We start from the raw sequence: 26,829 nt of genomic DNA, 5'->3' as shown, positions 1-26,829 counted from the left end.
GCCCTTTATTAATCCATGTGCTTCTATACTCCAGCTATTCAGCAAGCGATCCAGCTCTGCCCCAGGGAATAGTTTGCATGCAAGCTGAAGGTGTGCAGTTGGGCATGTGATACCTCCATGGATTTCCTGGGCAGATTCATGATTGACCCCCCCCTCCACCCCCTGAGAATGAGGGTCAATGTTGCACCATCAATTTGTGAAGAGTTCTGTCTGCTCACAGAATCAGGAGGTGAAGTCTGATTAGTAAGGCCATACAGCTTACTTCCACTGGTATGCTTTGGTAAAGGCAAGGCTCGATCTTTTGGTTGGCTCTTTTTGGAAACAGGAGGCTGGAACAGACAGTCTTTGCCTGGCCCAGCAGGGGAGGTCTTATTTTCTTCCCAGGGCCTCAAAGGACCCCAAAGAAGCACTCATTACCTCCAGACCGAGATCTTTACCTGAATTCATTACCATTCTAGACTTCATTTCTAGAATGGGCTTGCAGGTCCAAATCCATAAAGAAGGAGCAATCAATTCTATATGTAAAGGCCCATTTTAAGGAATTCTGGAATGTGACTTGGGAAAAAAGTTTCTCTAGATACAGACTTTGATCAAAAAGGCACTGGGATGCTTCTGAATACCCTTTGCTGGAAAGTGCTTTTGCCCTCATGTCCCACTGGCTGGGATTCTGGCTGGCCATTGTGGGAAGCGCAGTACTGGACCAAGCAGATCCAGTATAGCTCCTCCTGTGTCCTTATGTTAATTCCAAATGGGCTTCTCTGCTCTTGAAATAATACTTGGTGTGAATGGAAGAACTGACCCTGAGATCTGTCATTCCTGCCCTCCAACTCACTGCTTCCAAAGATCACACTTCTGAATCTTGTTAGAGCTGGGGTGGTGGGGGTACGCCTGAGGAAAATACAGCTGAATACCCCTAATCAGTCCACCCCAGGTGGGTACCCCATCACACGAACCAACCCAAAGCACTTGTCTGCCAGGCAGGGGAGTGGTGGTGGTGAGTGGAAGGCATTTGTGTATTCTCTTCAGTGCACATCAGTGGGTACCTGTGCCCAGGAAAAGCACCTCATAGCGCCCGTCAGCTGCATCCACCTGGTCCACGGCAATAGTTGTGAACTTGTAGTTGACGTTGGTCCTCACCACTAGCGGCTGGCGATGGATGGGGTACACTCCATTGTACATCATGGGGTGAGTGCGCATGAAGTTGATGACCTCATCAGGGTAGTCCTTGGTTGATTTCATTGAGGGTGTGAATGTTCCTCCTGGGCACTGAAAACCCAAGACAGAAATACAGGGCAAAGGCATGAGGTGCGGTACTATCGATGCCATGCTAGAATTTCTGCCTGTCTTGCCAGGTGCTCACATTACAGGCATCCACAGCTGCACCTGTCTTCTCCTGGGATCCTAAGTGAATCACCCATAGAATGCACTCTGGCTACTTTCTCTGGCAAGTTCTTCCCCCTGGTGAGATGCATCAGAATTCTGTCAAATCATTACGTTTGTCCCACCCGACAATCAAAATTCTTGGGGTTCACAGGACAGAACTTCAACCAAAATTCTTAACGGTAAACTCAAAACTTAATTACAAAAAAGAAAATAAGATCCAAAAACATTTACATGAAATAAAACCAAACTAAGGGCCATCAGATCTAAATAGACATTAAAACAATTTTTAAATCTAAAGAACTAAACTGTTTGGGGAGAAAGACATCATGATAGCTGTCAAAGCTTTTGTTGTTTAAAGCGTTTAATTCTGGGGAAGGAAGACTTTTTAAATTTATTATTATATTTATATCTGACAAATATAAATTTCCTATTTATATATTTCCTTTTAAGGGACTCAAGGTCACTTACACAATTCTCCTCCTCCTGCTCTCAATTTTATCCCTTCTGCAACAACCCTGTGAAGAAGGCTGGGCTGAGAGTCTGGGACTGGCCCAAAGTCACCCAGTGAGCTCCATGGCTGCGTGGGAACTAGAACCCAGATCACCTGAGTCCCAGACCTGCACTTTAAGTGCTACACCACTCTGGTTTTTTGAAGAGCCTTCTGTGTCTATGACGGGTAGGTGGATGGAGCCAGTGTCGTTGGCCCTTTGGGCTGGGGCTGTAAAGTATCCATGCTGTTAATGTCTCATCTTAGGCTGCCTTCAGTTTCTTTACCATGAACCAGAAAGCTGTACCCCTTTGGCGCTTTTCTAGATTGAGCCTTTGAAAGTCTATTCTTTTTTGTCGACAGGAACATCTATCTTTGGTTGTAGGGTATTTTCAGTAATGCTCACACAAACCTCAGAATCCCATCTGTCCCAGCTGCTATGCCTTGAGTGCCAAACACAGCCTGTTCTTAGAATTTTTGGAGGCCGCCCCATAGCATAGCCGAGACCATATCTGGCTCTTCTGGGCCCTGCTGGGTGAATGAGCAAAAGAGACCAGAGAGCTGCACTCTCCAAGCCAATAAAATGAAGCAATGAGTTCTCCTTCTTTTTGGGTGTTTTGCCAACAAAGAAGGATGCCAGCAAATGAGTCTGGAGACCACCAACCTGGAGAGGAAACACTAATCAGCCTCCCACGCGGTGGCCAAATGTCAAGCCGTGAGCAAGGCTGAAAAGCTGCTGGCTGCATTATTGCAAAGGATGCAGACACCAAGGGAGGAACAGGCCGGAGGAGCAGAGGGAGGAAAGGACAGGGCAAGGATGAGAGGTGAGAGAATCGGAGCAGGAGGCATCCACACAGGAGGGAGATGGGGGGCAGAGGGGAAAAAGCAGTTGGAGAGCAGGGAGCATATGTGCAGCAGCTAAGACTTCCCATCACCACAACCTTGAAAAAGGCACAAGGGGAAATGCTTATGTGCATAGCGAATTCAGCCCATTGGACCACCTGGATCAACCTTCCGTAACCTGGTGCCTTCCAGATGTTTAGAACTACAGCTGCTATCAGCCCCAGCTAGCATGCCAATTGGCAGTGATGGGGGCTGCTGTAGTCCAAAACATCTGGAGCGCACCAGACTGGGGAATGTTGACCCAACCCCGCACGGTGCAGGCTGAGAAGCAGTGGCGCTCCAAGGCCTTGGCGCGGATGCTTTTCCCAGTTCTGCTGCCCCAAATCCCTTTCAGTGGAGGCGCCAAGGACTGAACCCGGGACTAACAGCAAAGCACATGCTCTGGCATGGAACAGTCGTCCCCTCATTCAGGACTGCCGTCTGTTTGCAGTTATGTTTTGAATTATTAAATCAGTAATACTGCCTCATATGAATTCATTCAAAATCAAATTCATGAAGCTACCTAATATGGATCAGTCTAATCTGCTGTGGAACAAAGGCACTTTTAAACAGTCATTTTAGATCAAAACTTCACGGCATGCAAATTCTCCTAATGGAGAACCAGTAAGTTCAAACTCATTCAGGTTTTTTTTACAGGAATATGCATTCTGCTACACCTCATAACACTCTGTTCTTCACGACCCTTTGGGAGCAATTCTCTAGGCTCTCAGCCAGAGGTCTGTTCCCCTTGACATTTCAAATCCTTTAGTCAAAGACTAAACCTCTCCATCTAAAAGTTTGTGCTCTTCCAAGGAGCTATGGCTCAGATGGATGCCTCCAAAAGCCTGACATGAAAGAGGAACTCCATGAATAAACGGAACACTCACCAATTGAAGTCCAGACCTGCTTCAGTGCCAACACTGTATACTTTTTTGGCACCAGAACAGAACCGTTTTATTCTCCTGTTATTATAATTATTGAATAAGATGGTTATGTTTTTATAGTGGTTTTTCCTTAGATAAGGATTGACTGGTTGCTGTGGATCAATGTCTATAGTATTATATATTATTATTTTATTTTGTGTTAAATTTTGTTACATTATTCTTGAATCGTTCAATTACTATGGACTTATTAGTATTATGTTTGTGCTGTAAACCATTCTGGTATAGAATGGACTACAAAAACTTTGAATAATAAGTAAATGAGCATTCCCCTTTCTTGTCAATATACCATTGTGTACATGCACGTGCATTCACACAACCAAGGGCAGGGTCCATATACAAAATGCCTTGAGACTAGATTGCTTCTATTTGCACCGATGAGGCAGGGTCACTTCGGGCCACTGCCTTAGGAGGGAAGCAGTCCTCTGGAGAGCCCATCTGTACTTACTGTGCCTGGACGGGGATAAGGCATCTTGCCTGTGTAAGGCATCCACTGGTAGTTGGGTCCCTCCTTGTGAGCAAAAGGCCCATTGAAGACCATGCGGATGTCGGCCATGGAGTAGACACAGACAGCAGAGCCCTTAAACACTGACCTGCGTAAGGAGAGAGGAGGCCAGGGAAGCCGTGTTAGTCCCACACACGACCCTCTGCACTGCACGGAAAAGCTGGTGGCCCTGCTCCATCTGGGCCTGCACCGCACGGGGCTCCCAGGCTCTCTGCAGCTGCGAAGAGGACGCATTCTTCTCCGCGCGCCCTTGGCTGCTGGCAAGCCCTTGTAATGCCCTTAAGCCCTTGCTAATACGCGCAATGACACGGACCCTGGAGAAGCAGAGACTTCCTGCCTGGCTGGCACAGAGGACCACGGCAGCAACCAGGAGGTGGGGTGGTGGGCTGGGATGAGGCAATGCAACTGTGGTGCTCCAGGACCAGCCCAGAGCAGCTGCTCTGGAGTTATCAAGCCAGGCTCCCCCATGGTACGAGTATAAACATTCCAGGATTAGTCATTCTAGTCGCAGGCATGGAAAAAAAAGGCATGAGCTGCTGCCGCTGCTCGCTGGCCCAGCAAAGGACCTGATGCCCTCTTGACCCAGCAGGGGAGTAAATGCATCCTGGTGTGTCTACTCCACCTGCCTTCTTCCCCGAGGGATCAAGTCATCAGCTACAGCTGCTATGGCTGGGTTTGTGGGAAAACCCCGAGCTTGGCAAGCAAGTCCTTCTGGGCTCTGTTCCAGCTCTGCCAGAAAACTCCAGGACGACCCTGCGCGAGACCACGCTCCCGCCTCGGCGAGGAGTGGCGCGCATGTCACAGCATCCACAGACTGGACTGAGCAGGGCCGGGGTTTGGGACAGCCTCTGCTTCGAAGCCGAGGCCGGGGCTCTGCCCTGCGCAGGCTTGAGTGCAGCCCCCTTGCAAGGGGGAAGGAGGGCCTTCCCAGAGCACACTCACCCAGAGGCAGCAAAAACAGCATAAATGATGGGGTTCTTCACATCCTGAGTCTGCTGGATGAAGACGTCCTCTTGAAGCGAAAGGAGAGAGGGAGAGAATTAGCACGTGCCACGTGTGTCTGGGATGGGCAGGCCGAGTTTGACATGAAAAACTGAACAAAGGAACGTTCTTCTTCATGTCTCCTACAGCCTTCTTCAACCTGGTACCCTGCAGATGTTGTGGCGTGAAATTCCCATCAGTGCCAGCCAGCATGGTTGCTGGTCGGGGATGCTGGGTGCTGCAGTCCAGAACACCTGGAGGGCACAGGGTGGGGACGGCTGGTTCAGAGAAGCAGGCCCTGCGGAGTGGCGTTATTACACAGGGGGCTTCCTATCCACCAGCAGCACTGGCATGAGGCGAGGGCAGGACCCTGCATCGTGCGGAGGAAACTGCACGGCCCAGCAGATGTCATGGAGGAGTGGCGGGGAAAGAAAGAAACCCAGAACGGCAGCTGCTCGGTGCTTCCTCAGACATCCACTTCTGTCCTGAGTGAGGGGGTACAAAGATCAGGAAGCTCAGACACCTTGGCAAGGTAAGCTGGCTCCATCCCATGATGGGGAAAGAACAGTGCGCATCAGCTTTCCAATTCCTTCTACCTTTTCTACGATTGTGTTTCTGTGTGACACAAGATCACATTTTCAACACAGGAGAAACTGAGCTGGATTCATCAGTGTGTGGCAAATGCATTTTGCATAAATACCAAAACAGAGTGTCGTTTTTCCCCAAACTGGGCCTGAGTCTAGCCTGATGGCTACAAGAGCTCATTAAGATCACTGATCTATTTTGAACTACACTTCAGCTAACGTGCCTAATAATAACAAATTAACAAAGACCTCTTGTCATGCCTAGATGGGTTGTTCTTTCTAAATAGAGTTGGATCCAGATTTAGTCCTACTTTGAGAAAAGCTATTCCAATCAATAAGACTTGAATGAGTCATTACCAACAATTCCCATTTATTTCAGGAAGTCTCCTCTAAGTAGGTCTAATTCTGGGTCCAAACCAAAGAGTGATAACTCGTGTCAGTGGGGTTGGATTACCTATATTCATATGCTGTTCATAGACAACCAGTGAAGTGCTCAGGTTGGATTTCTCTCTTGTCTGGATTCACAAGGGGTTCCAGAGAAAGGAGTGTCCCACAGATGTTGCTCCTAGTTCAGTCCCAGCAGAAAACACTCTGGTGTGGGGGCAGGACAAAGCCCAGGCCCTGAGATAATTCTAACCCCAAGGGAACCAAAGGATCCTGTGGAACATCTGGTACTGATTCAGAGGAAGTAAGGCAAAACCAGTGCGAGTAAGAGGACAGTGCTAATTTGTTCCCTGGTAGGAGATAATCCATCAAAGGCCACTGAAGGTGCTAGAAGCTGCACTGGGGCCACTAGCAGAACAATTGGGAGACATCTGGCTGGACTTTGTAGAGAGGAAGCTGGCAAGCAGCCCGGGCCACCACACTTTTGCATAGATCCTACACCTCAAACATGCCTGCATTGGAAGCTTTAAGCGACCAGTATCCTCAAAGCTGGGGAGCCCAAAAGCAGGTCAAACTGACTCCCTGTGTGAACGGGCACCCACTCCCTCTAGCACTTGCATGGTTAGCCCTGCAAAAGTCAGTCTGTCCGTCTGTCAGTCTGTTTCTCCTGCTACAATTGCTGAAGGTCTGCTAATGCAGCATGGTAAAAAAGTGACAGGACTCAGTCACACTTCTAAAATTATGCTGGAAAACTTGACTAAAACAAAGTTTTACAATGTTGCTAGTATGCTACCTTCTTCCCTCGGTTTCATTTAAAACATTTGCTTTGCGGGGGAAAGTGAAATGTATTTGTAGAGCATTTTAACGGAAGCATGGCGCATATGAGGCAGAAAGTTGAAAGAAAACATCCACCAAAAGGCATTGTTGTTGCTATTTGTAACCCCTTTCTTTCATCTTCCATCTTGACCCTTCCAGTTTAATGCACATTGTTATCTCTCAAGCTGCCTTTTAATGCTATTTTTCTTGCCGCTTTAGCTAAATCTTACCATTTAACTTACCTGAATGAGGACTGCTCAACTTGCACCACATCCAAGAGATTCATGCTTGCATGAATCTTGGGTCTATTTGTGCTCGCTGAGGGGTCATGCTGTAAATTAGCTGGATCACAGACCATGCTTTGGTGTGATAAGGAGAATTCTGCTAGGAATGTTTGTGACCTGGCAGATTTTTCCAAGTCTGCACTGGATAACTCTTCAGGTCTCTTGAAGCCATAATTTATTCTGACAACCATCCCCAATCTGGGGTCCTGCAGATGTTTTAGACTAGAATTCCCAGCATTCCTGACCACTGACCATGTGGGCTGGGACTGATAGGAGCTCTAGTCTGAAACATCTCGACAGCACTCGGTTGAGGAAGAGTGTGGTATGCAATGAATCAGCCTTCCCCAACCTGGCACCCTACAGACATGTTTGAGTACAAATCCCATTAGTCCCAGCCAGCAATCCAGCAAATCTAAAAGGGAGTGGATTGGGGAGGTTGTATTAATGGGACTTCCTCTTCCCACCCAGCTGCTTTCTCTTCAAATATACCCTGTTTCCCCTTACAGTAATCAAGAATCTATGCTATGGAAGATACCCTTGGATGCCTTGCATTCTTTGTTTGCTCAGGCGCCAGTGCACACTGGGTCATCGATGGTCCAAAACGGGAGGAGGAACTGTTTCCTCTGAGCCAAGGTTCCTTGGGGCTAGGATCACAGTGCCCAATCTCAGTACCGGCTTATGGACTGTAATCTGGGTGCTTAAAGGAGAGCTCATTTGAACACATGCACCTTGGTCCCACTGAATATAACCAGAGCTACTCCTCCTGCCCCACATGGCAAATCTGGGTTCAGGGACTGGTCTTCCAGAAGCTTGTAGACAGGCCCTGGTAATTTTTTCTTTTAAAAATTGGGTATGGGATATATTGGCTGACTTTTGTATTCTTCTGGGGCTCTCTAACCTCAACGCAAATGTCTGGGAACCAGAAACGTAGATTACAGGAAAAATGGAGTCCTCCCACTCCACATATTTGGGCTTTATAATAAAGTTAGAATTGACTCCACCTAGCAGCCAGGGATTTGCATATATGTCAAAACTGCCTATTTTATTTTATTTTATATTAATGCCCCCCCTTGCCATAAGGCTCTCTGGGCAGCTCACAACATACAATTATTCCATATGTAAAATTAAAGGGAGGAAATATCTCCATATTTTTTTGTTTGGGGGAAAATATGTTTTCTTACAATTAATAACTGGATGAAGGTCTTACCAGCTCCTTTGGCAGAGCTGTCAGGGGCTATATATAATTGCTCCAGCATGGAGATCTGGCCGTTGGAGATTCTCATATGTTGCTAAAGGTTCCCAAGTCAGGGTTCTATTAAGAAGTCAGGCTGCTTGGCTTTTACCTATTCCCCAAACCCCTGCCTTTCATATACTTACGGAGTTCATCGAAGTGTGTTTCAATCCCATCCGGCCCGGGCACAGAGCAGATGAGTCGGGCTTTCAGGAACGTGCTCCATTTGTTCACCAGGCAGCAGTGGCCTCCATCGTCGTTCTAAACCAAAGGAAAGCAGCATTCTGAGCTGCCGCAACTGCAGCTCCATTGCCTGCAGCCTGATCACACTGACCTTCATGGAAGTCACCTCTGAGCAAACACCGGGCGGTAGATTCCCAACAGCTTAGGAGGGGAGGACACAGTGCCAACGGGGCAAGAATGTGGTATGCACAGGTTGAGCTCAACCCCCAGCTATCTGTGCCCAGGGCCTTACAGGGAGGGAACAATAGTGGCAGTGGAGGAGCTGAGAGAAACAATGCCACCTGCCTTTCACAGGATGGGCATGTCTGTGCACACACAAAAGGAGAGAGCCCAGATACATGGAACCACAGGAACATTGGAAAGTGCCTCACACTAAGCTGGACAACGGTTCCCTCTAGTCCAGTACAGGCTGCACTGACTGGCAGTTGTGGCATCCCAGGATTTCAGGCAGGAGGTTTTCCAAGTCTTCTCTGGAGAGCAGTTCCACATCCTTGCATTGACAAGAACTGAGCAGGGCTATCAAGGGCAGACCATTTTGGAGTGGATTCATTCACAGGGTTGCTATAAGCTAGAGCTGCCCTGATGGCACATAACTGCAAGAACATCCGGATATGCTGGGGACCTTCTGCATGCAAACAGATGCGGTGCCATTTTGCTAGAGCATCTCCCCATCTCCCACCCTTCCAAGTAACTCAATTCAAAGCCGAGATTCCGCAGGCTGCTTAGGAAGGAGCCTTGTACCCTTGGTCTGTCCAGCCCGGTCTCAGCAACAATGACCGGCAACAACTCTGATACTGAGAATACATTGAACGCCCCTTGTAATGCGCAAATGCATGTTTCTCCATTTTGTGGGATGTGTTGCAGGTTCTCTGAGTCTTACTGATTTTATTCAAAATTAATCCAAATTAGGAGCACAGCGGGTTTGTGATAAAAGTGGGGGTTTACTGATGAAGCGATTCTGCTTTCATGGTTTTGGATGTGAGCTCAATAAGGAATTGAAAAATTAATTAATTAACTGTTAATTAACTTTCAAAGCACCTCTTTAAGGGGAGTTTTAAATCAAGTTTCTTTTTTCAAATTATTGCCATAACTCTCTACTGTTTCCCTCATCACCTGCTTTAATTTGACTGTTCATGCATATCTGGTAAACGTCATGTATTAAAACTGCATGCTGGGATCTTTCTAAGCTTTATTATCACCATCCAGAGCCTTCTTGTTGCTTATTACGAAGCAAGAGTTTCAGGCAGGTTCCTCTCCTAGTTCTACTTGGTGATGCAGGGAACTGAACCCAGGACTTTCTACACACGAAGCCCGTGCTCTGCCACTGAGCTGCAGCCACGCCTCAACAGCACCCCACCCCATCCTGCAGCCTGTACCAGGCAAATGCGACCGATGCGGGAGTAGACAACTGGGCTCTGGGGAGAATCAGCCGATTTCTCTCGGAAGAAGAAGTAGAGCTTGTCGTCGTTCCTCTCAGCACTGTCTGGGATGAGCTGTGCATGTACAAATGCTGGATCTGCAAAGAGAAGTTAAAACAAGAATGCTGTTTGTGTGCGCATGCGTGTGTTCATATATGTACATTCTTTTCAGCCTTCAAGATTTTCCAGCACTCTAGAACAGCCTCCCCCAATCTGGTGGCCTTCAGAGGCATTTGGACCGCAATTCCCAGAATTCCCACCCAGCAGGGCTGTTGACTGGGAATTCTGGGTGTTGCAGTCCAAATGTTTTGGAAGGCACAAGGTTAGGGAAGGCTGCTCTAGAACTTTGAGGCTGCAATAAAATCCATGTAACTCTTCTAAGTGTATAGATATTTTTTCATGCAAATTCTGCGCTACCTAAAGATCCGAACTCTCCTTATTGTTCCAATGAAAAAGTATATTTATGAGTGAGGGAACTGGTTCAAGCCCCTATAATTTGACAGATTTCTTTAATGCATGAGCTTGAAGCATGCTGTTTATTCTGTTATTTGTTGCAATTTGCCTCACCTCGTCCCTGGCTCTGTCTGGGGCATATTTCTTGCATTCAAGCTTAAAGTGATTGAATGGAAAGCGATCTCCAGAGAAGTCTCACTGCACACCCAGGCCTGAGACCCACCCTTCTGATAACGTCTTTACTTCCCAGAGCTTCATGCTGACCTGTAGGAGCTCTTCTGAATAGCTCAAGTGGGGAGGGTAGTGTGCAGGCCTTGCAACTGGAAATGTGCAGGGTTTCCTATCATACCAGAAGATGCTGACCTGATCCCTAACACTTCCCCAAAGCTAGAAGAAGAGGAATGCAAGGGAATGGTAGATTTCTGCCCAATATGGATCAAACGATAAAACTGATTTAATAATAAAACAATGGCAAGATGTGCTAGCGCTGCAGCAGCATCTACTCTCCTTCTCTGCATGCCCACACTGATCTTGCCTTCCATGCACTTCTGTTGACAGGATTAATTTGCTGGATCCTAATCATGGCAGCTGAGCAGTAGATGACTGAGTCTGGCTGCAGGTTACAGAAGTCACGGCTGGGGCAGTGAAGCTTGCACCACAATAACAATGTTTGTCTCCAAGAGGCATTGCCGGGACCCTCTGTTGTTTCTGCTGCAGCAAGTTGTTCCATTCAGGGCTGATCTATGCACGGGGCTGCTGGGGCCACCCCCGGAATCCCCTTGTGGGGACGCAGGAGAGTGTCAGCTGAGCTTGAGATCGGGACTCAAGGTGGCTATTGGACTCCTCGTCTCTGACAGCATTTGCTCAACTTGCATTTATTTCATTCCATTTTGTTCATTTTAAAATGTATACCTTATAACCAAAGTTACAGGCCCACAACTCGAGAAATTAATTAGCTGCTGCCGTTTGGAGCCCTACTAGGAAACACTAAGTATTCTAGCTTAACTTCTTGATGAAGCGCCATCTTTGTAAATTAACAGTCCCCAAATTTCTGTCTTTCTGCACCAGAAATAAAAGTTGTTCTAAATTACTTCAACCAACACCTCATACCCCAAGGCACTGGAGGGGAGGGAGGTTATAGTTGTATTTTACTGTTCCTTTATATTATGCATATGTATATTATTGTATTCCTGTTTTGATTTTAGCATTGTTTTTGTAATTAGTATTGTATTTTGTATGTTTTGATTTTAATATTGTATTTTGTAACTTAATTTGTATTATCTCTTTTTTATTGTAAGTCACCCAGAAAGCCCTATGGGCTGTGGGGTGGCATACAATTGTATTTAATAACAACAACAACAACAACAACAATAATGATAATACCCCAAGGCTTGTTGTGATCCAAGCTTGCACTATTGGAAAGACCTCTAAATCTAGGGCTGTTTTCTGCACCAGAGCTCTTTAGTGGGATGTGTTGATGGCTTATCCCATGCCACAGACCAAAGTCAAAGAAGCAGATCGTTCAGTCAGCCATTAGAAAATGAGTTGACACAATGCTCAGTGAATGAAGCTGCTGTTTACTCGGCTGTTGCGGAAAATGTAGCCATAGGATGGATCAACTAAGTCAGTCTGCTGTGCCAGAGCCCGGAACTCTAATCCTTGCTTTGCACCATGTTGCTTCCCAGTTGCCTGGTTCCCACACGCCACTCCAGCACTGCCTTCTTACACACATATGCACCCCCACCAATTTGGTACCTCCTAGTTCCTTTGCACAACCGCTCTCTATGCCATTTCATCTCCAGTTCATTTTACACCGAGCCTGCAAGCATCCAGAAACACAAAGTCTGTTCATCCCATTCAAGAGAAGGTGTGAGCTATACTTTTGAAAACTCTGAGCCTTGCTCATATATAGGTCTTTTGCCAATAGCTTTCACCTTCCCCATCAGAGCCCAGCCATTCCATGGTTTGAGAAGCAATGCTGCAAGATTTGTGTGGTTGCAAGCCCACCTGTCTAACTTCAGAAACTTTGTAAGAATGTCTGAGAGGCTTTGCAATTTGGAGATGTGCTGGCTGATATTTTCTCTAGAGCCATCACTGCTAAATAATGGCCAAGGAAGGCAAATGGTGCCCCTGGTAATCCCCCACTCGCTTACATTGATAGCTCTGTTCAGGTTACTAAAATGACATCCCCCTAAACCTGATCCCCAACCTCAGTTTACTCAGCTGCTTTTGCTGCTCCACAACAGCTGGAGGTGCAACCAAGAGGAGGCTAAGACCTTCTCTCAATGGATCCCATTCCATGAAGTCTGCTAAAGGAGAAAGGGCAGAAGATTAAATGCCCTGGATCAGTTATCGGAAATGACACGCATACAAACCTGTCCTTCACCACCAACTGTGTGCTCAGAAATAATGCCAGGGACAAGATGCTTTTGAATTAACAAAGGGTGCCTATTTCAGAACCATGGAAGCAAGCAAAGGGAACCATTAGCCAAACACAGGAATTTTCCTGAAACAACCATTTGGCTAGATAAAGGCTATGTAAAAAGAAATCCTTAGTGCATATTGTTTTCACCCTCACCTTATCCTTTTAGTAATAGCACCTTCAGCAGCCTGCCCCGTAATGGCTAAATGATCAGGAAGCACTTGAGTGTTCTGTATTTTGGGGTCCAGGTCATGGTGTTCTTTTGCCAACAGCAATCATTGGAGCATTTGATACCAGTGATGCTGATGAGCAAGCTAGCAGAGCCGTTCTCTTGGTCTTCTGGGGACACGCCAGGAAGTAAGGCAAGAGACAGAGCAAGGAGAAACCCACATGCCATCAAGGAAGAGACTTGCTGTATGAAAAGGGGACGCAGTGAGGGAATGCAGGAGCCTCCCAGATGGGAACACGGCAGCCAAGAAGACCACCTGGGTGCCAGAGGGAGAAAGCCAGGGATCTGAGGCATTAGACTGCAGCTCTACCATCCACCACTGAGCCTCTTGAGCTGGCTGACATAGGGGCAAAGGAAGAACCCCACTCACAGGCAGCTGACAAGACTTGGCATGATTCCTAAGCCTTCAGGGACCCAGTCTTGGAAAGTCACTGGGAAGGAATATGCCTTTGCAAAGGCTACTTGGAAGGATGCATGGTGCTTCCACTAGCATCATGTCCTCTTATCTATTGCCTCTTGTTACTGAATCTAATCACTGAGATGTCTCTCTGTACAAGTGTGTCATGGCAGGAGCAGAGAGAGATGGCAATGAGGGTGGTGGAACAGAAGGGGAAGCTGAATTTTCAAGAAGTCCAGGCCTGCACCGACTCCCAGTTGCCACTGTCCTCCGCCTGTTCAGCTCAGCAACATTGCCTCTTTCACTCACCATTTAGCCAGCGGGAGTTGTACTGGTCAGTCCGCATGGCTGTCTGCTTGCCCATGGTACGGAAGATGGCTGCATCAGTGCCCATGAAGTCAATGTAGACACCAGCATAGAGCTCTTCGTCTGTGGGTAAGGAAAGAGAGGTCACAACCATCCTTCCGGGGAGCGAGATAAAGTTGCCAATAACAACTGATATTGCCTCACAGACCGGGAATTAAGTGAAGAATTATCATGCTCACCCAAGATTCTCATCCATTCCCATCTTACCAGCTTTCCTGATCAGGAAAAGGAATGGTTGGCCACCAAGATGCCTAGCTCAGGTCACTTTGGGGAAGAAGCAAGTTCTGCTTCCATGACACAAGAACAAGAACCCCAGTCCTAACCTTAACCCTCACAGACCCTTTGCACATGACACAGATGTGGAGGAAAACATAAGGAATCGCTTTTGCTTGATACTTCCTGATTACACTAAGAATCACGGATCAGGTTGCATCGAGCGACCTAAATTCTAATTCCTGTGCACCAGAGTGCAAGAAGGCGCATACCCCATATGGAAGTCTGACTTCTTGCAAATGCGTAAGCAACACTGAATAGAGAGAGGTGAGTGTGTAGGTGGGGGGAATGAAGTGTGAGGTGCCTGCACTTTCCAATTTCTCTGCTACATCCATGTCATGTCCAAGGCTGGACCCAGGCACAGGCAATATGGAATTACTTTATTTTAAAGGTCAGGTTGATTAAAGGCTAGGAATCCTTACACTTTCTGTCCAGCATTCATATCTTCTGCTGGGCATGAGGCCAAGCTATGAACTTGTGCTAATTGTCCTTGGAAAGTAGCTATATAAAGCAAAAGCAGGGAAAGACAAGGTCTCTTCTGAAGGAGGCCCCTTCTTGTTGTTCTAACCTTCCATCCATAGAGGAAGGCTCCAAATGGTCAAGGACAAGTACAAAAAGGATCAAGATAAACCTTCACTATGCATACATCCAAGGAAAGATGGACACACACACACTGCTGTTAGCTGCTCTTCCCTGGCCTTCCCACCACCACTCTGAATCTCTTATACAGGAATTACAGTGGCATACAGAAAGGATCCTGTGCTCATTAACTCAGCCACTCGTCAGGCCCAGCTCTCACCCAGGATCCCCCTGGCACACGGGCACAACTCTTGCATTTCCCAGGCCCAAATCGCAGCTGCTGTTAGATTAATTAAGAAGTTTGGAGCTTGTCTTGTAAGTGGATACTAATGCCTGGAAAAGATCAGAGGCAGGCAGGCCATATCAAGGGGTTGGGGGATTTGCAGGAAGCAAGAACTCTGGCCAGTGCCGGAGCTGACTCTTGGGGGAGTGTGGTGCAGCTGTTGTGCCAGTAGTAGGCCTGGGGTCAGCAGGACAATGATACCACTTCTAATTATGTCCCTGCAGTGAGCTTATGTAATCTCAGCCCTGCTCCGAGAGTGGAGCTGTGTGGCGTGTGAGCTGTCCACTTGAGCTGGGGGTGGAGGGGCCCCCAGAGGAAAGAGTGAGGACACAGGGGACACAGTTCAGAGATCACCCAAGTCCAGAGGGCATCCACGTTGAAAAGCAACCTGGACAAGGACTTAGGGAGGAAAATAAGAACCACAGAAGAAAAGTGTGTGCAGACAGATGCAGGCAGCTATCAAAGAGTGGAGGTTTAGAGGATCAAAGGAAAATATACACTGGTAGCTCTAACATGATTGAGGGAATTAAAGTTAAAGGGAGCAGGTTTCCCAGGAGGATTTTCTTCTAAGCAAGCTTTTTCTGTATGCCATGAAGTTATAGTTGTATTTCTCATTAATGAAAGTATGGCAAGGATTTGCATGCCATTTAAAGCGGAATTAAGGCTTTAGTATGCATACATCCAAAGGCTGCTGTGTATGTGCCTGTGCCCAGCCGCTCAATGTCATGTTTTTGGAATGCCGGGTCAATGGGAGAAAGCATCATGTTTGATGGATGTGGAAACTACTGGTTATCAGTGGAATGATGTAAATATAATCACTGACACTTTGCCAAGAAACTTTTCAGAACTTTGCTGTTCACCAAAGCCCTATGCCCTTCCTTTCCTTTTCTCTCCCACCAGACAGGCCCTGAAGCAGAGTAAAATTTCCATCCTTCTCTCTGTTATCAGTCTCTGGGCCAACATGGCTATTTCTCATTTACTCAGCTGGGATTTCCAGCTGCCTCATCATGCCTGATGATCACCAAATGCATTTCTTGAGCCATGGTTGCTTTTAGGCTGCCTGATATTTATGAGAAGCGTACCCCACACCCACTTTTTGTAAACACAATAACCGTCACAATGCACAGGGAGAGAGACACATTTCTCTACAATTTCTTGGATGCCTTTAGAAAGGCTGATATGGCACAACCAAGGAACTCACTGATTAATGCTGATACAGTGTCCACCTTTGGGTCATATGAGCACTTTCCCTTCCCTGATTCCAGCCTCTCTGGTTCCAGATAGAATATGTAGTCCTGCAACAGAAGGTGACAGGTAGATAAATAATCTGTGTTATCTTTACCTTTGGCATCCACAGAGGGCATCTACAAGGACATGAGAAACAAGACACTGCATGCATGAATCATACCCTCAACTCATATTTTTCTCGTATGGAATATCCATCCAGCAAGGTTATACATTAGTAAACAAAGTACTCATGATATGAATATTCCACAGAATTTGTTTTAAACCACTTTCCCTGGTGGCTGACACAATGTGGTGAGTTCATTAGCTCACCATGAGCTTTTGTTACTTCATATATGTTGTTCTGAGATTTTTTTTTTTCGATTTATATCCTGCCTTTTTCCTACAAAGGGCTCAAGGCAGCTTACATTATCTCTCCTCCTGTGCGTCATAAAGAAAATCACTGAACTGCGTGGCAAGCCAGTGCAAACAACTCACCTCATGAAGGCCGCTGCCACCGTCCAAGAGAATCAGTTTTAAAGCAGCCCCTGTGGGGTGGCTGTACGTCACACACTGGGCAGCAAGAGAAGCAGCAAACAAAGCTGCTGTTAATGCATTGCTGAAATGGTCAGCTGACAATACTGCTCCAGAGTGACTACCCTCATAGCCATTTCTCATGACCTCGGCCCTCAAACCTTCCAGGGCACACCAGATGCTTCTGATGAGGCACAGGCTGCTGCTTCTTCAAGGACAGTCCTCTGCCTCAGGGGATGACTTCCTCTTAGAACCTCACAAAAGTCTCGGGCTCCTTAGGAAATCAGGCAAGCAGCACACTTAGCTCTTTCATGGGAGTTAAGGAGACCACACTTTAGGCCTGGGTTTACATGTTACAACAAACAACCCTGCATGATTTCCACAGTGTGTGCTTTTTTACCTGGATGTGCCTGGCCAATGGCCTTATGGTTTTTATGTTAGCATGACTTCCATCCCCCTTAAGGTGTCCTCCCACGGTTGGCACATATCCCATCAGTCAACGAGCCTGAGATGCAATCCCATGCTGGATGGCTGGGGTAGGTCCTGCAGCTGTTGCTCTTTCCAGGGGATTCTCTGGTAGCTGCATACCAGGGCTATGGGAGCCACAATGCTGGGTTCAGCTGACTAAAGAAACTGTGATAACTGCAGAACAGCTGACTAAAGAGTGATAACTGCAGAACAGAGAGTTATTGCTTATCATAGTTTCTAAAAACCAAACGTGTCACGCTGAAATACCATGACAGGGTTTGGAAAGCACAATAGTTCATCCTGTGCAAGAAACCACCATAGTTTGTCAGGTCATGTGAACCAGCCATAGGTTTTGCCAGCCTACCTAAGTCTTCAGCTGACTTTAGCTCCCCGCTGAGACAACATCCCTCTAATATAGTAGTTGTCCTAGGGGAGAGAACCAGCCAGCAGGACCTACTTAAAGCTATCCAAGGTCCTATTTTCTGATGCTTTGATGCTTCTCATCATGCCTTGCTCTGACTTTTGACCAGACTGTACCTGCTTAACCTGGTCTTGCCTACTGTGCCCTGACTGTGCTTACAGGATGGAACTATTTGCCTTGATCTGACTGCCATGTAATGCTTCTCCTGTGAGCCCCATGATACCACAGAATAGGACAGCATTGAACTGTCCTTTCAACCAATTATAGAAACATCAATTTGGAAGTATCATGCAAGCCCAGGGTGTCTTTCCCGTGTTCTGCTTATCAAAACTAACTTTTGTACTATAAAAAATAGTAAAACAAAATTTATCCTAGTCTTTACCTGCATGATTTTTTTTGTACAAAAACATGCCTAAAATCATACTTCTAATGCTCATCATCTCATGGAAATATCACACATTACATTCAAGGCAAGGATCAGGAACATCTCCATAGAAACCTGCTTTTCCTGCGCCATTAACACACATTACATTTTCAGTTCTTTTGCAGACTGAATTCTTTACTGGTTTGAGAATTGCGTGTAGAGAAGCAACTGCTCTACAATGTGTGAACACTGCAGCAAACTGCTCAGTTGCCACATGCTGGACTGGATCCAGATTTCGGTGCATGCAACTGGACCAGTGAAAGTAGACTTTCCTGCCCTCTTCTCCGCACAGCAGACCCTCCAGCCCCTTGACAATGCAACACAGAGGGTCAGGTGACCCCAGTAAATGGGGTGATGCAGGTGAAGAGGATTTGGGAAAGAGAATTGGGAAAGAGAATCTCCAGAATTTGGGAAGAGCCCTTCCTTCTGTGGAAGGCATGTCCTAAATCTAGCCCTATATTACTAAATGATACCTAGCCACATATGGAAGTATATAATAAGTTACACAGTTTTTGACAGTGTGTGAATTGGAACTAAAGGGTAAGAACAATCTGTGAAATTGAGGTATATGTGTGAACATGGCACAAGTCATATCTGTCCACTGAAGCATTTCAGGAAACTTTAGATGCTTCAGAGAGTTATTAGCTATCTTTTGACAAGCTACATTCCTTTCTTAGAGTAAAAGAAACAACTACTAATTACAGATTCCTCACATTTCTTCTGGACAAGAAACAACAGCACATAAGATAGGACCAGAGGTAATATGATGCAGGTCTTAAATATTTGGTCAAAAATTGTGGAGTGAACCTGCGCCATTTACATTGCTCCTGTCACCCAAGTACTGACTCATTATTTCAGTAACTTCCCAATATTATGTTGGGATCCACATCTGGCTTTAGTAGGTGGTTGCTAGGATGCTGACAACGTCTGTAGGTGCCAGTGTGGCAGAAGTACCTATGGGAAAGAGACTGCCAAACCAGGGTGGTAGAATCAACATTTGGGGAAAATCGCATTCCATCAATGAATCTTTTTTTAATGAAATGTTTGGAGATCTCTGCTTTAGTGAGTTGGAAACCATCTGGAAATTAAAAACAAAATGCTGTGACAAGAGGCATTCAGAGGCATTTTGTTCTTTGGTGACTTGATAGACATTGAGCTAAAATGAAGCACTTTTCATTCCCATTTATTTGATTTGGAAAGATTTAAGCACAAACTTACCCCTTCCACTGAAATAAATTAAATATATAATTTTGGCTGGTGCATGCGTATTTTGATAGCATTTAGTTCCAAGGAAGAACGCATATGCTGTGTTGAAATACTTTCCCCCTGCAATGTTTATATTGAATTGTTGCATAAAAGGCTTTAGGTGCAGTCCTATGGCTGCTACACACCATCTAGAATAGATAGCCACAGGAGAGGGTGGCGTCCCAACCCCAACCTTGGAAATGAGTTCCAGATTTGGAACTGGAACTCCGACAGTGGAGTGTCTCCTTTGAGCCTTGCAACTGGAGTAGTTCTTTCTGGGCCAGCTGCACCTCTGAGGTCACAAGGGGTGACTTTAGAGCAAGCGCTGGTGGGGAGGGTGTTTCTGGAAGCAGGAAAGAGACACGGGGAATCCCAGTGGTGCCTCAGCCTGTCCTCTGTGTGAGCAGGGCCTGCAACTGGCAGGGCAGGAAAAGTGGGGAAGCTACGCCCTTGCCTGTGGCTTCCCATCTCCCAGACTCAGTTGGATGATGAATCCTCCGAGTTTGGAGCTCAGATGGTTTGGCGGTCAGCACCACAAGGGATGGTGCTGTTTGTATTTCTCTTTTAAAGAAAATAAATTGATAGTGTCAGTTACAATATTTGGCCAATCCTGCCTTGCCCTCAAAACATACTTCCTTGTGATATTTCCCCATATTTTTCTAACCTAGAAGCACTCATTGATTCAACAGACCATTGCCCAGAGATTCTGAAATGTTGGCTATTTATTAACTGGTAATTTCCTCAAAAATGGTAGTGAGGGCTCTCCAGGGCTTTTTTCCCCTAGCTAGATAATGGACAACAGAATGGTTTACGGGCTTTGCATTCTAAGAATGGGATGGCATGAGGGTTGAAAGATGGGGAGTGATAGGTATGTGACTCAGATATAACTAACTCAAACTATTATTTTTGGCAGTATTCACAGCATTGGGCTTTGTTGTGGTGTCAACACTGCCTTAAAGATGGATTGGACTGGACAGAATAAACCCTTTTCTGTGGCCCATCTTTTTCACCTGAGGAATTACTGAAGTCAGCTCCTTTAAGCAAAATGGGCTGAATCAGTGTGAGCAATATAATGGACATTGGAATTGGGTTGAATGAGCAAGATGAAAGAAGAGACTTGACTAAGAATGTAAGGAATTTGAGGTCCTGCATATGGTCTCCCTTTGGCCAGAAATGTCAGCTAATGCCAACACAAACACACCCCCACGTTCTGCTAGATATAGACAGTAGTTGATTAATTGAATGTCAGGTCTCTGCCAGAAAGGACAGGGTCTCTCTGGCTTGGGAGCAGTAAAAGATCACCTTCTTGGGAGCAGTAAAAGATCATCCTTCTCTCCTAGTCAGGCATGTGGCAGGTCGTTACTGGAGAATGAGCCTTTTCTGTGTCTCTCTCCCCACAGAGGGTCACCTGGCACCTACGGCAATGCCATTCCCGTGTCAGGCAAACATCATTTTCCCAGCCTTCTCATCTGTCTCAGCTCTAAATTGCTTTATTTTATTTCTGCCAAACCCTAGTTTTATATTTAATGGTTAATATGTCTCTGTGTGGATGCTTTCTACAAATGAGCAATGTTTTTGTAATTTGAACGTGCAAGCCCCATTGGGAACTTGCTGAAGGATGGGAGAACAAATAGTTTTATTCATTGACATCTCCTAATGGCATTCATTTTGTTCAGCTCACTCAAATGCAGAAGTATGCAAAAAATGGGGCACTCCCTGTCCAATCTCTCCCATGCACACACATGTATCTGCCTGTGTGTAAACACACACAGGCTTAATTCAAATGCAGGCCACATTGGAAGGGGGCATGTGAACAGTGCAACTGAACTGCTTTAAAGCTCTGGAAAATCTGGGCTAGAGAGCTGCCGGGTGTCTTAACACTCAAATCTTCCTTGCAGTGACCATTACAAATCACTGAACTTTATATCCGAGCCTGAACCAAGCAAGCCTTGCTGGCATCTCCAATTGGCAACCCGAGACATGCCGCAGTTTTGCTAGAACATACGGGTTTGGGAGGATCTTGGTGGGTGAACTAAAGTCCTCTTTATTTGAACGGGGATACCACTCCGAAGATGCCCATTGCATGAATGTCAGGGCAAATATAGTTTCTTTCCTGAGATACAGGCCACCATAGTTGCCATTTTTGGGATTAAAACACTGCCTGAAATTGAAACACAATATTATGTGTAATGTTCACTTGTAGGAAGGGTTACGCCCACACTGCAACAATGCAGGTTACATCCATGTGCAGACAGAGCTTCCTTTGGCCAACTGGGACTAAAGTGGTCTTGAAAAGTTCAATTAATATTGCTCAGTATTAATGCATTTATTTCCACTAGCCGGAGCTCCCTGGGCGATTTATAGGGCTGCAAGTAGTACTTGCTACACCCCAGCCCCTCCTCCGATAAGCCCGCTCTCCTCCCCCACCGGCCCGGCCCCATTGTGCGTACAGCTTGGGAGGTCAGCAGTGGCAGGATATAGGGAAGCCTCGCTTCCTCTCTCAATGCGTGTCAAGCTCATGTTGATGACACCCGAGGGAGGGAGGAGAGCAGGACTGCTCCTGGCATTGCTGTCAGCTTGTTAAAATACGCTGCAGAGCTAGTGACAATAGAGACAGCCCATCAGGTGCAAGTAGGAGATTCGGGCTGCTGAAAGCTGCCTTTTGAATGCAGTAAAGTGCTGACACACGGAAAACTAAGTCCTGCAGGCTGTAGATGCAGCCTGCTGTGCAGTCTTCCCTAGGGCTACTTCCAGCTAGCTATGGACTGCGGTGGTTTGTCCCAAGGGGAAATGGTCATCTCATGTAATGGAACAGAAGGTGGAGAGAAGGCAAATGCAGGGGATTGTCCAAATTAGAAACGCAAGCGCTCTGTTGAAATATCCAACTCGCTTAAGAAAGCACCGTGCTATTCATATACTACATGACTATAAAAATAATAATGTATTATCATCCAGACTCGGTCATGCTTAGAATAAGCCCAGTGAAATCAATGGGACTAACTTAACCCCCATTAATCTGAGTGGGACTGTTCAGAATCTGAACCCATCAACACTCTCCATTTCAACATCGCAGAATCCTCTCTAGGCTCCTATTATGACAGCTTTCAATGAAAGCAGACAGCAGCAGTGACCCCTTTGCACTTCAGGGGAAAGGGAAGCTGGGGAAGCTTCAGCAAAAAAAGTGTGGGAAAGGAGGAAAATGCTGAGGCATAAAACCAAATCATAGCATTACATTTTAGGCATTTTTTCCAGCCTAGGAAGAAATGGATGTTGTCTGCCCAGACTGAATGTGCCTGCAGTACCTCAGCTTTTTGCCACAAGCAGGAAACTTTGTTGTTTGTGCAATGTGCCCTGTTGATTTGTTAATTTTAAATTGTATTGAAGATTTGCAGTAAATCACTAATATGTTAATGACAACTGAGATCCTCTGGCTTATGTTTGAAGTTTAGGTTTACTACTAGCCTACAGTAGCCATGTAAGTGCCTAATACTTCCATCCAGGAGCCTCTTCACACATTGTGTTGCTTTTCCAGTCTGCTTTTTGAAATATACCTTCTTGAACACATGTGGAAGAGGGTCTCCTGCCAAGTGCAAGGACCCTTCAGCTCGGTGCAAATCCATGCATGGGGAACACGTTAGGCCTTGCATCCCTTGACCAGTCTCAGATACACGCCCTCCTCCTTCAGCTCTGTTGTGCTGAAGGGATTCTATTCTGCTCATTGGGAATGATTCGTATGTTTGCAGAGCAATGTGGAAACGGCTTCCATTTTGGATTCTGTGTGAAACAGCTGGATTCCATGCTGCTTCGATCATGTTTGTTATGGGAAAGCCATATGGGTTGTGAAACTGAAACAGCTCCTTCCCGTGCCAGAGTCTTTGTGCAGCAGTAGCATGGGAAGCGATACGTCCCACATTGTTCTGCCTGAGAGGCATTGATAAAAGTCATATGCTCTCCTCCCCGGTGTCCAACCCTTACCAATTATAGGACAACAGTGACAAAACTGGAATGGAAAAACTGGTTATGACCTGCAACAACCGCCAGGAGGAGCATACATTACACAGCAAACACAATGCAAATATCTGATCTCTTCCTCTTCTTTCTTACATTTCTCAACACATGCTAGAAATGGTAAAGAAGCACGAATCAATGTCACACTCCCCCATCCACTGATGCAAAGGATTCACCCCACCCTGCCTCCCAAGGAGGATTCACCCCACCGTGCCGCTGACATAACCTCATCCCAGGCCCAAGTTATTCATGCAGACAGTCAACAGATTAACTATTGGTTGAGAACAGTGATCCCAAATAGCCAGGCGGAGAAACCTGTCCTGTACAGCAAGATCAAAAGTCTTGGGGGTGTTCTTTCCTGGCACCAGCCTTGCATGAGCCTGGGGAAGAAGGGATTAGTTCAAGAGAGGAGACGCAAGGAGAGGCTATGCAGGAAGCGCGCTCGTTACTCGATGAAGGGGTGTGTTGAGTGGTGGGGAAGGGGTGGGTTTGGGCCAGCCCTGTTCCAATGGGTCTGGCCCCTTCCCCCGGTTAGTTAGTTGTTAGGTGTGCATGCCAGTTGGAGATGAAGGTTAGCGAGCCCAGGCCTGGGCATGCTGGGGAAGGAGCCGGCTGGGCCCTTGGGGCAGGCGGGGCGGGGCAGGGCCCTTGGGGCAGAGCGCAATTCCCACCTTGCGTTCCACTGGAGACGGGCGGAGGGAGGAGTCAACTGCTCTACTTCCCCGTCCTCCCTGCTGGATGGACTGGTTCAGCTCAAAAGCCTGAGGAGAGGAGGAGCAGAGAGTTAGCGCTGGCAGAGTGACCTGCCAGAGAAGCAGGAATGGCAGGGCCTGGCCAGAGAATGCAGCATGCAGCAGACTGACTGTCTCTGTACAAGACACACACATACTCCTGTTGAGAGCAAGATCCCCCTCTTGGATGTCTGAGTCCTGGACGAAGCCTGCATGTGCCAGCTTCTATTCACTGGCCTCACTCTCTGTAGGATTACTGCACTGACTTCACCTGGAGCGAATCATATCTGAGGGGTTTCTTCAGGAACCCCTTCTGCATCTTACAGCAGAAGGGAAGGCTGAGGTTACGGTTCCTATTCTGTCATGTCCCATCAGTACACAGCCTAATGCTTTAGCAGAGCGGCAAAAATCTGGAATGTTTTATGGATGCTTATAAGCCTGTGCAAGCGACAGTTAAAAGCCTGACAGAAAGAATACTAAAAGGGGACCCGAGTCTTCCCTAATGTTGTGGTGTATTACTTTGCATCAGAGCAACTGGATCAGTTTGCATCAAATGAGGAAAAGTTACAATTAGGGACAAAATTAAGCAAAGTTCCTTTAACATATTTACCATGTCCTGTTTTTCATATGGGGGATATTTCTTATATGAGGAGTACCTTCACTGCAAACCTCACACCTTTATGAGATACCAGCCTGGAGTATGTAGAATGAAATTTAAAATACATCTGGCAGATCTGTTTTTTCATCATTTGTTTATAATGGAAAAGACATCATGTATAAGCACTGTGGAAAAATACAGCAGGTACAAACAAGCGATAGGAGATCATCAGGTAAGAATATATCAAAGTTTAGCTAGTCAAACCTTTGAGGACATTTGTTATCGGAAGATAAAAGATAAAATAAAAGTGGAAAATATTTCAGACTAAACAAGCAACTTTCTTTTGTTATTTTATAGAATCAGAAGTATGCAAGGTCATTAAAAGCTGAGGCAAATTTAGTTGCCAATACTGACATTTTCAGTAAAATAAGTACAACTGTTGAGACCAGGTTAATAATAGCTAAATTCTGCTTGCCAGTAAATAAATTTTGAAAGGGTTCAATGAATATGGCCAACCTCCACGTTGGTAAAAATGATACATTCTGTGCAGAACAGAAAGAATGCATTAAGGACAGACAATTTTCATTCAACAGAAATGGTCTTTCATGAAACACTGGATCAGTCATCCTCATCTCCTACACACATATAGGATTAAGCCCCATTCAATGCAGTGATTTACTTCTGAGTAAGTGTGCACAGGATTGGACTAATAATGTGGCATACATCTTTTAATTTTGTTACAAATGTCCACTAAGCCTCATTTATCAGTACGTTCCACTAAGTCAACCTTCTAGAAAACATTAGTATATAGTAATTTTACATGATTTCCTCCAATATTATCAATGCAATTTAAAAAAAACTTTTATTTTACAAAAATGTTTTCAGCATGTAGGTATTGTAATGGACCAAGACCCAGCTCTCTTACAAGTCCCTCTTTAGTTTCTGTGATACTTCTTCCACATTACCTTTTCCAAAACATTCCTTCTATTTTTCAGTGTTCTTGATGTCTTCCCGACATTTCTCCTTGTATGGAAATACTCCCACCTTTCATTTCCCTCTGCCCATGACTGTTGCTTTTCTATTTTTGCTATCGTACTATCAAGGTGGAATAAACAGAACTGCATGCCGAATTCAATGTGAGCGTGCTCTACAGAGGCCTACATTATTTTTCAAGCCTTTCTAAAGTTTTTTGGGTCACTCTTTCCCTGCTGCAGTGCTTTAAGATAAATTTGACAGTGTATTTAAAGTTTCCACCTTATCCTGGCCTTGCTCCTGTGTCTGCAACAGTGGTCTGACAAAGCAGAAATGTAATAGATCAAATCTTTCTTTCCATTCTCTTTACCTCGATGCCAGGAAAAACTTCACTGGCTATATTTCTGTGTGTCAGGTTACAGAAGCAGAGCTAGAAAAAGAAAATGTGGGAACCTTAAATAAATTATCTACAATGGTACCATGTGGTCCTTTTGATAGGTATACACTAATTTACTCAGCACAATCAAATATAAATATACTGATCAAATAGGGTAAGTATTAAGTATTTATGGATGCACTCTGTTCTCTACAAACAGCTCTCCCTTGCCCACTCAAGCCTCAAAGTTATGCTCACTTACAGAAAATTGACTGTTCCTCTAGCAATAGCAGCAAGTGGACAGAAGGAGACGGAGGCACGTGGATCTAAAAGGTATCAGACTGGCCCTTATTCCTGAATTTGAATGCATACACATACTGTAAAATAGGCCCATTTCCCAGCAGAATCAAATGGAGAAGCTTGTGATTATGCCATTAATTACTATGCAAAGCCTCTGCCTCTGGGATTAGAAGTATTCCAGTTTCTACCAAACCCGAGTCCACTGCTATTCAAGATGGCAAAGGATGTTTTAACCCTGCTTGAAGGTCCTTGTGTTTGTTCATGTTATTGGGGTTTTGTCTTCAGCATGTCCTCCATATTATTATCTTTGAAACAGCACAATATATATTTATTACTCCAGAATTTATGTATATTCTTATGAACTCTTATTATAATATTGGGCATGAT

The 26,829-nt window shown here is 45.8% G+C and overlaps 1 protein-coding gene across 5 annotated transcripts in view; it reads right to left on the bottom strand.

Moving 5' to 3' along the window:
* SEMA3F (semaphorin 3F) overlaps positions 1-26,829 on the bottom strand; it is a 153,026-nt gene that overhangs the window by 10,663 nt on the left and 115,534 nt on the right. For 4 of the 5 annotated variants that reach the window (XM_044451212.1, XM_044451213.1, XM_044451216.1 and 1 more), the window contains exons 6-13: positions 24,137-24,226; positions 16,343-16,436; positions 13,950-14,069; positions 10,098-10,237; positions 8,625-8,739; positions 5,141-5,210; positions 4,142-4,286; positions 1,044-1,266 (exon numbers count right to left, since the gene is read on the bottom strand). In XM_044451212.1, coding sequence (XP_044307147.1) covers positions 1,044-1,266; positions 4,142-4,286; positions 5,141-5,210; positions 8,625-8,739; positions 10,098-10,237; positions 13,950-14,069; positions 16,343-16,436; positions 24,137-24,226 — 997 coding nt within the window. The remainder of the gene's footprint in view (positions 1-1,043; positions 1,267-4,141; positions 4,287-5,140; positions 5,211-8,624; positions 8,740-10,097; positions 10,238-13,949; positions 14,070-16,342; positions 16,437-24,136; positions 24,227-26,829) is intronic. The other variant, XM_044451215.1, reaches the window with a different exon arrangement.

The sequence above is a fragment of the Varanus komodoensis genome, unplaced genomic scaffold (assembly GCF_004798865.1).
Source record: "Varanus komodoensis strain SLA01 unplaced genomic scaffold, ASM479886v1 scaffold6_2, whole genome shotgun sequence".
Lineage (NCBI taxonomy): Eukaryota > Metazoa > Chordata > Lepidosauria > Squamata > Varanidae > Varanus > Varanus komodoensis.
This window is presented reverse-complemented; position numbering and strand designations above follow the sequence as displayed.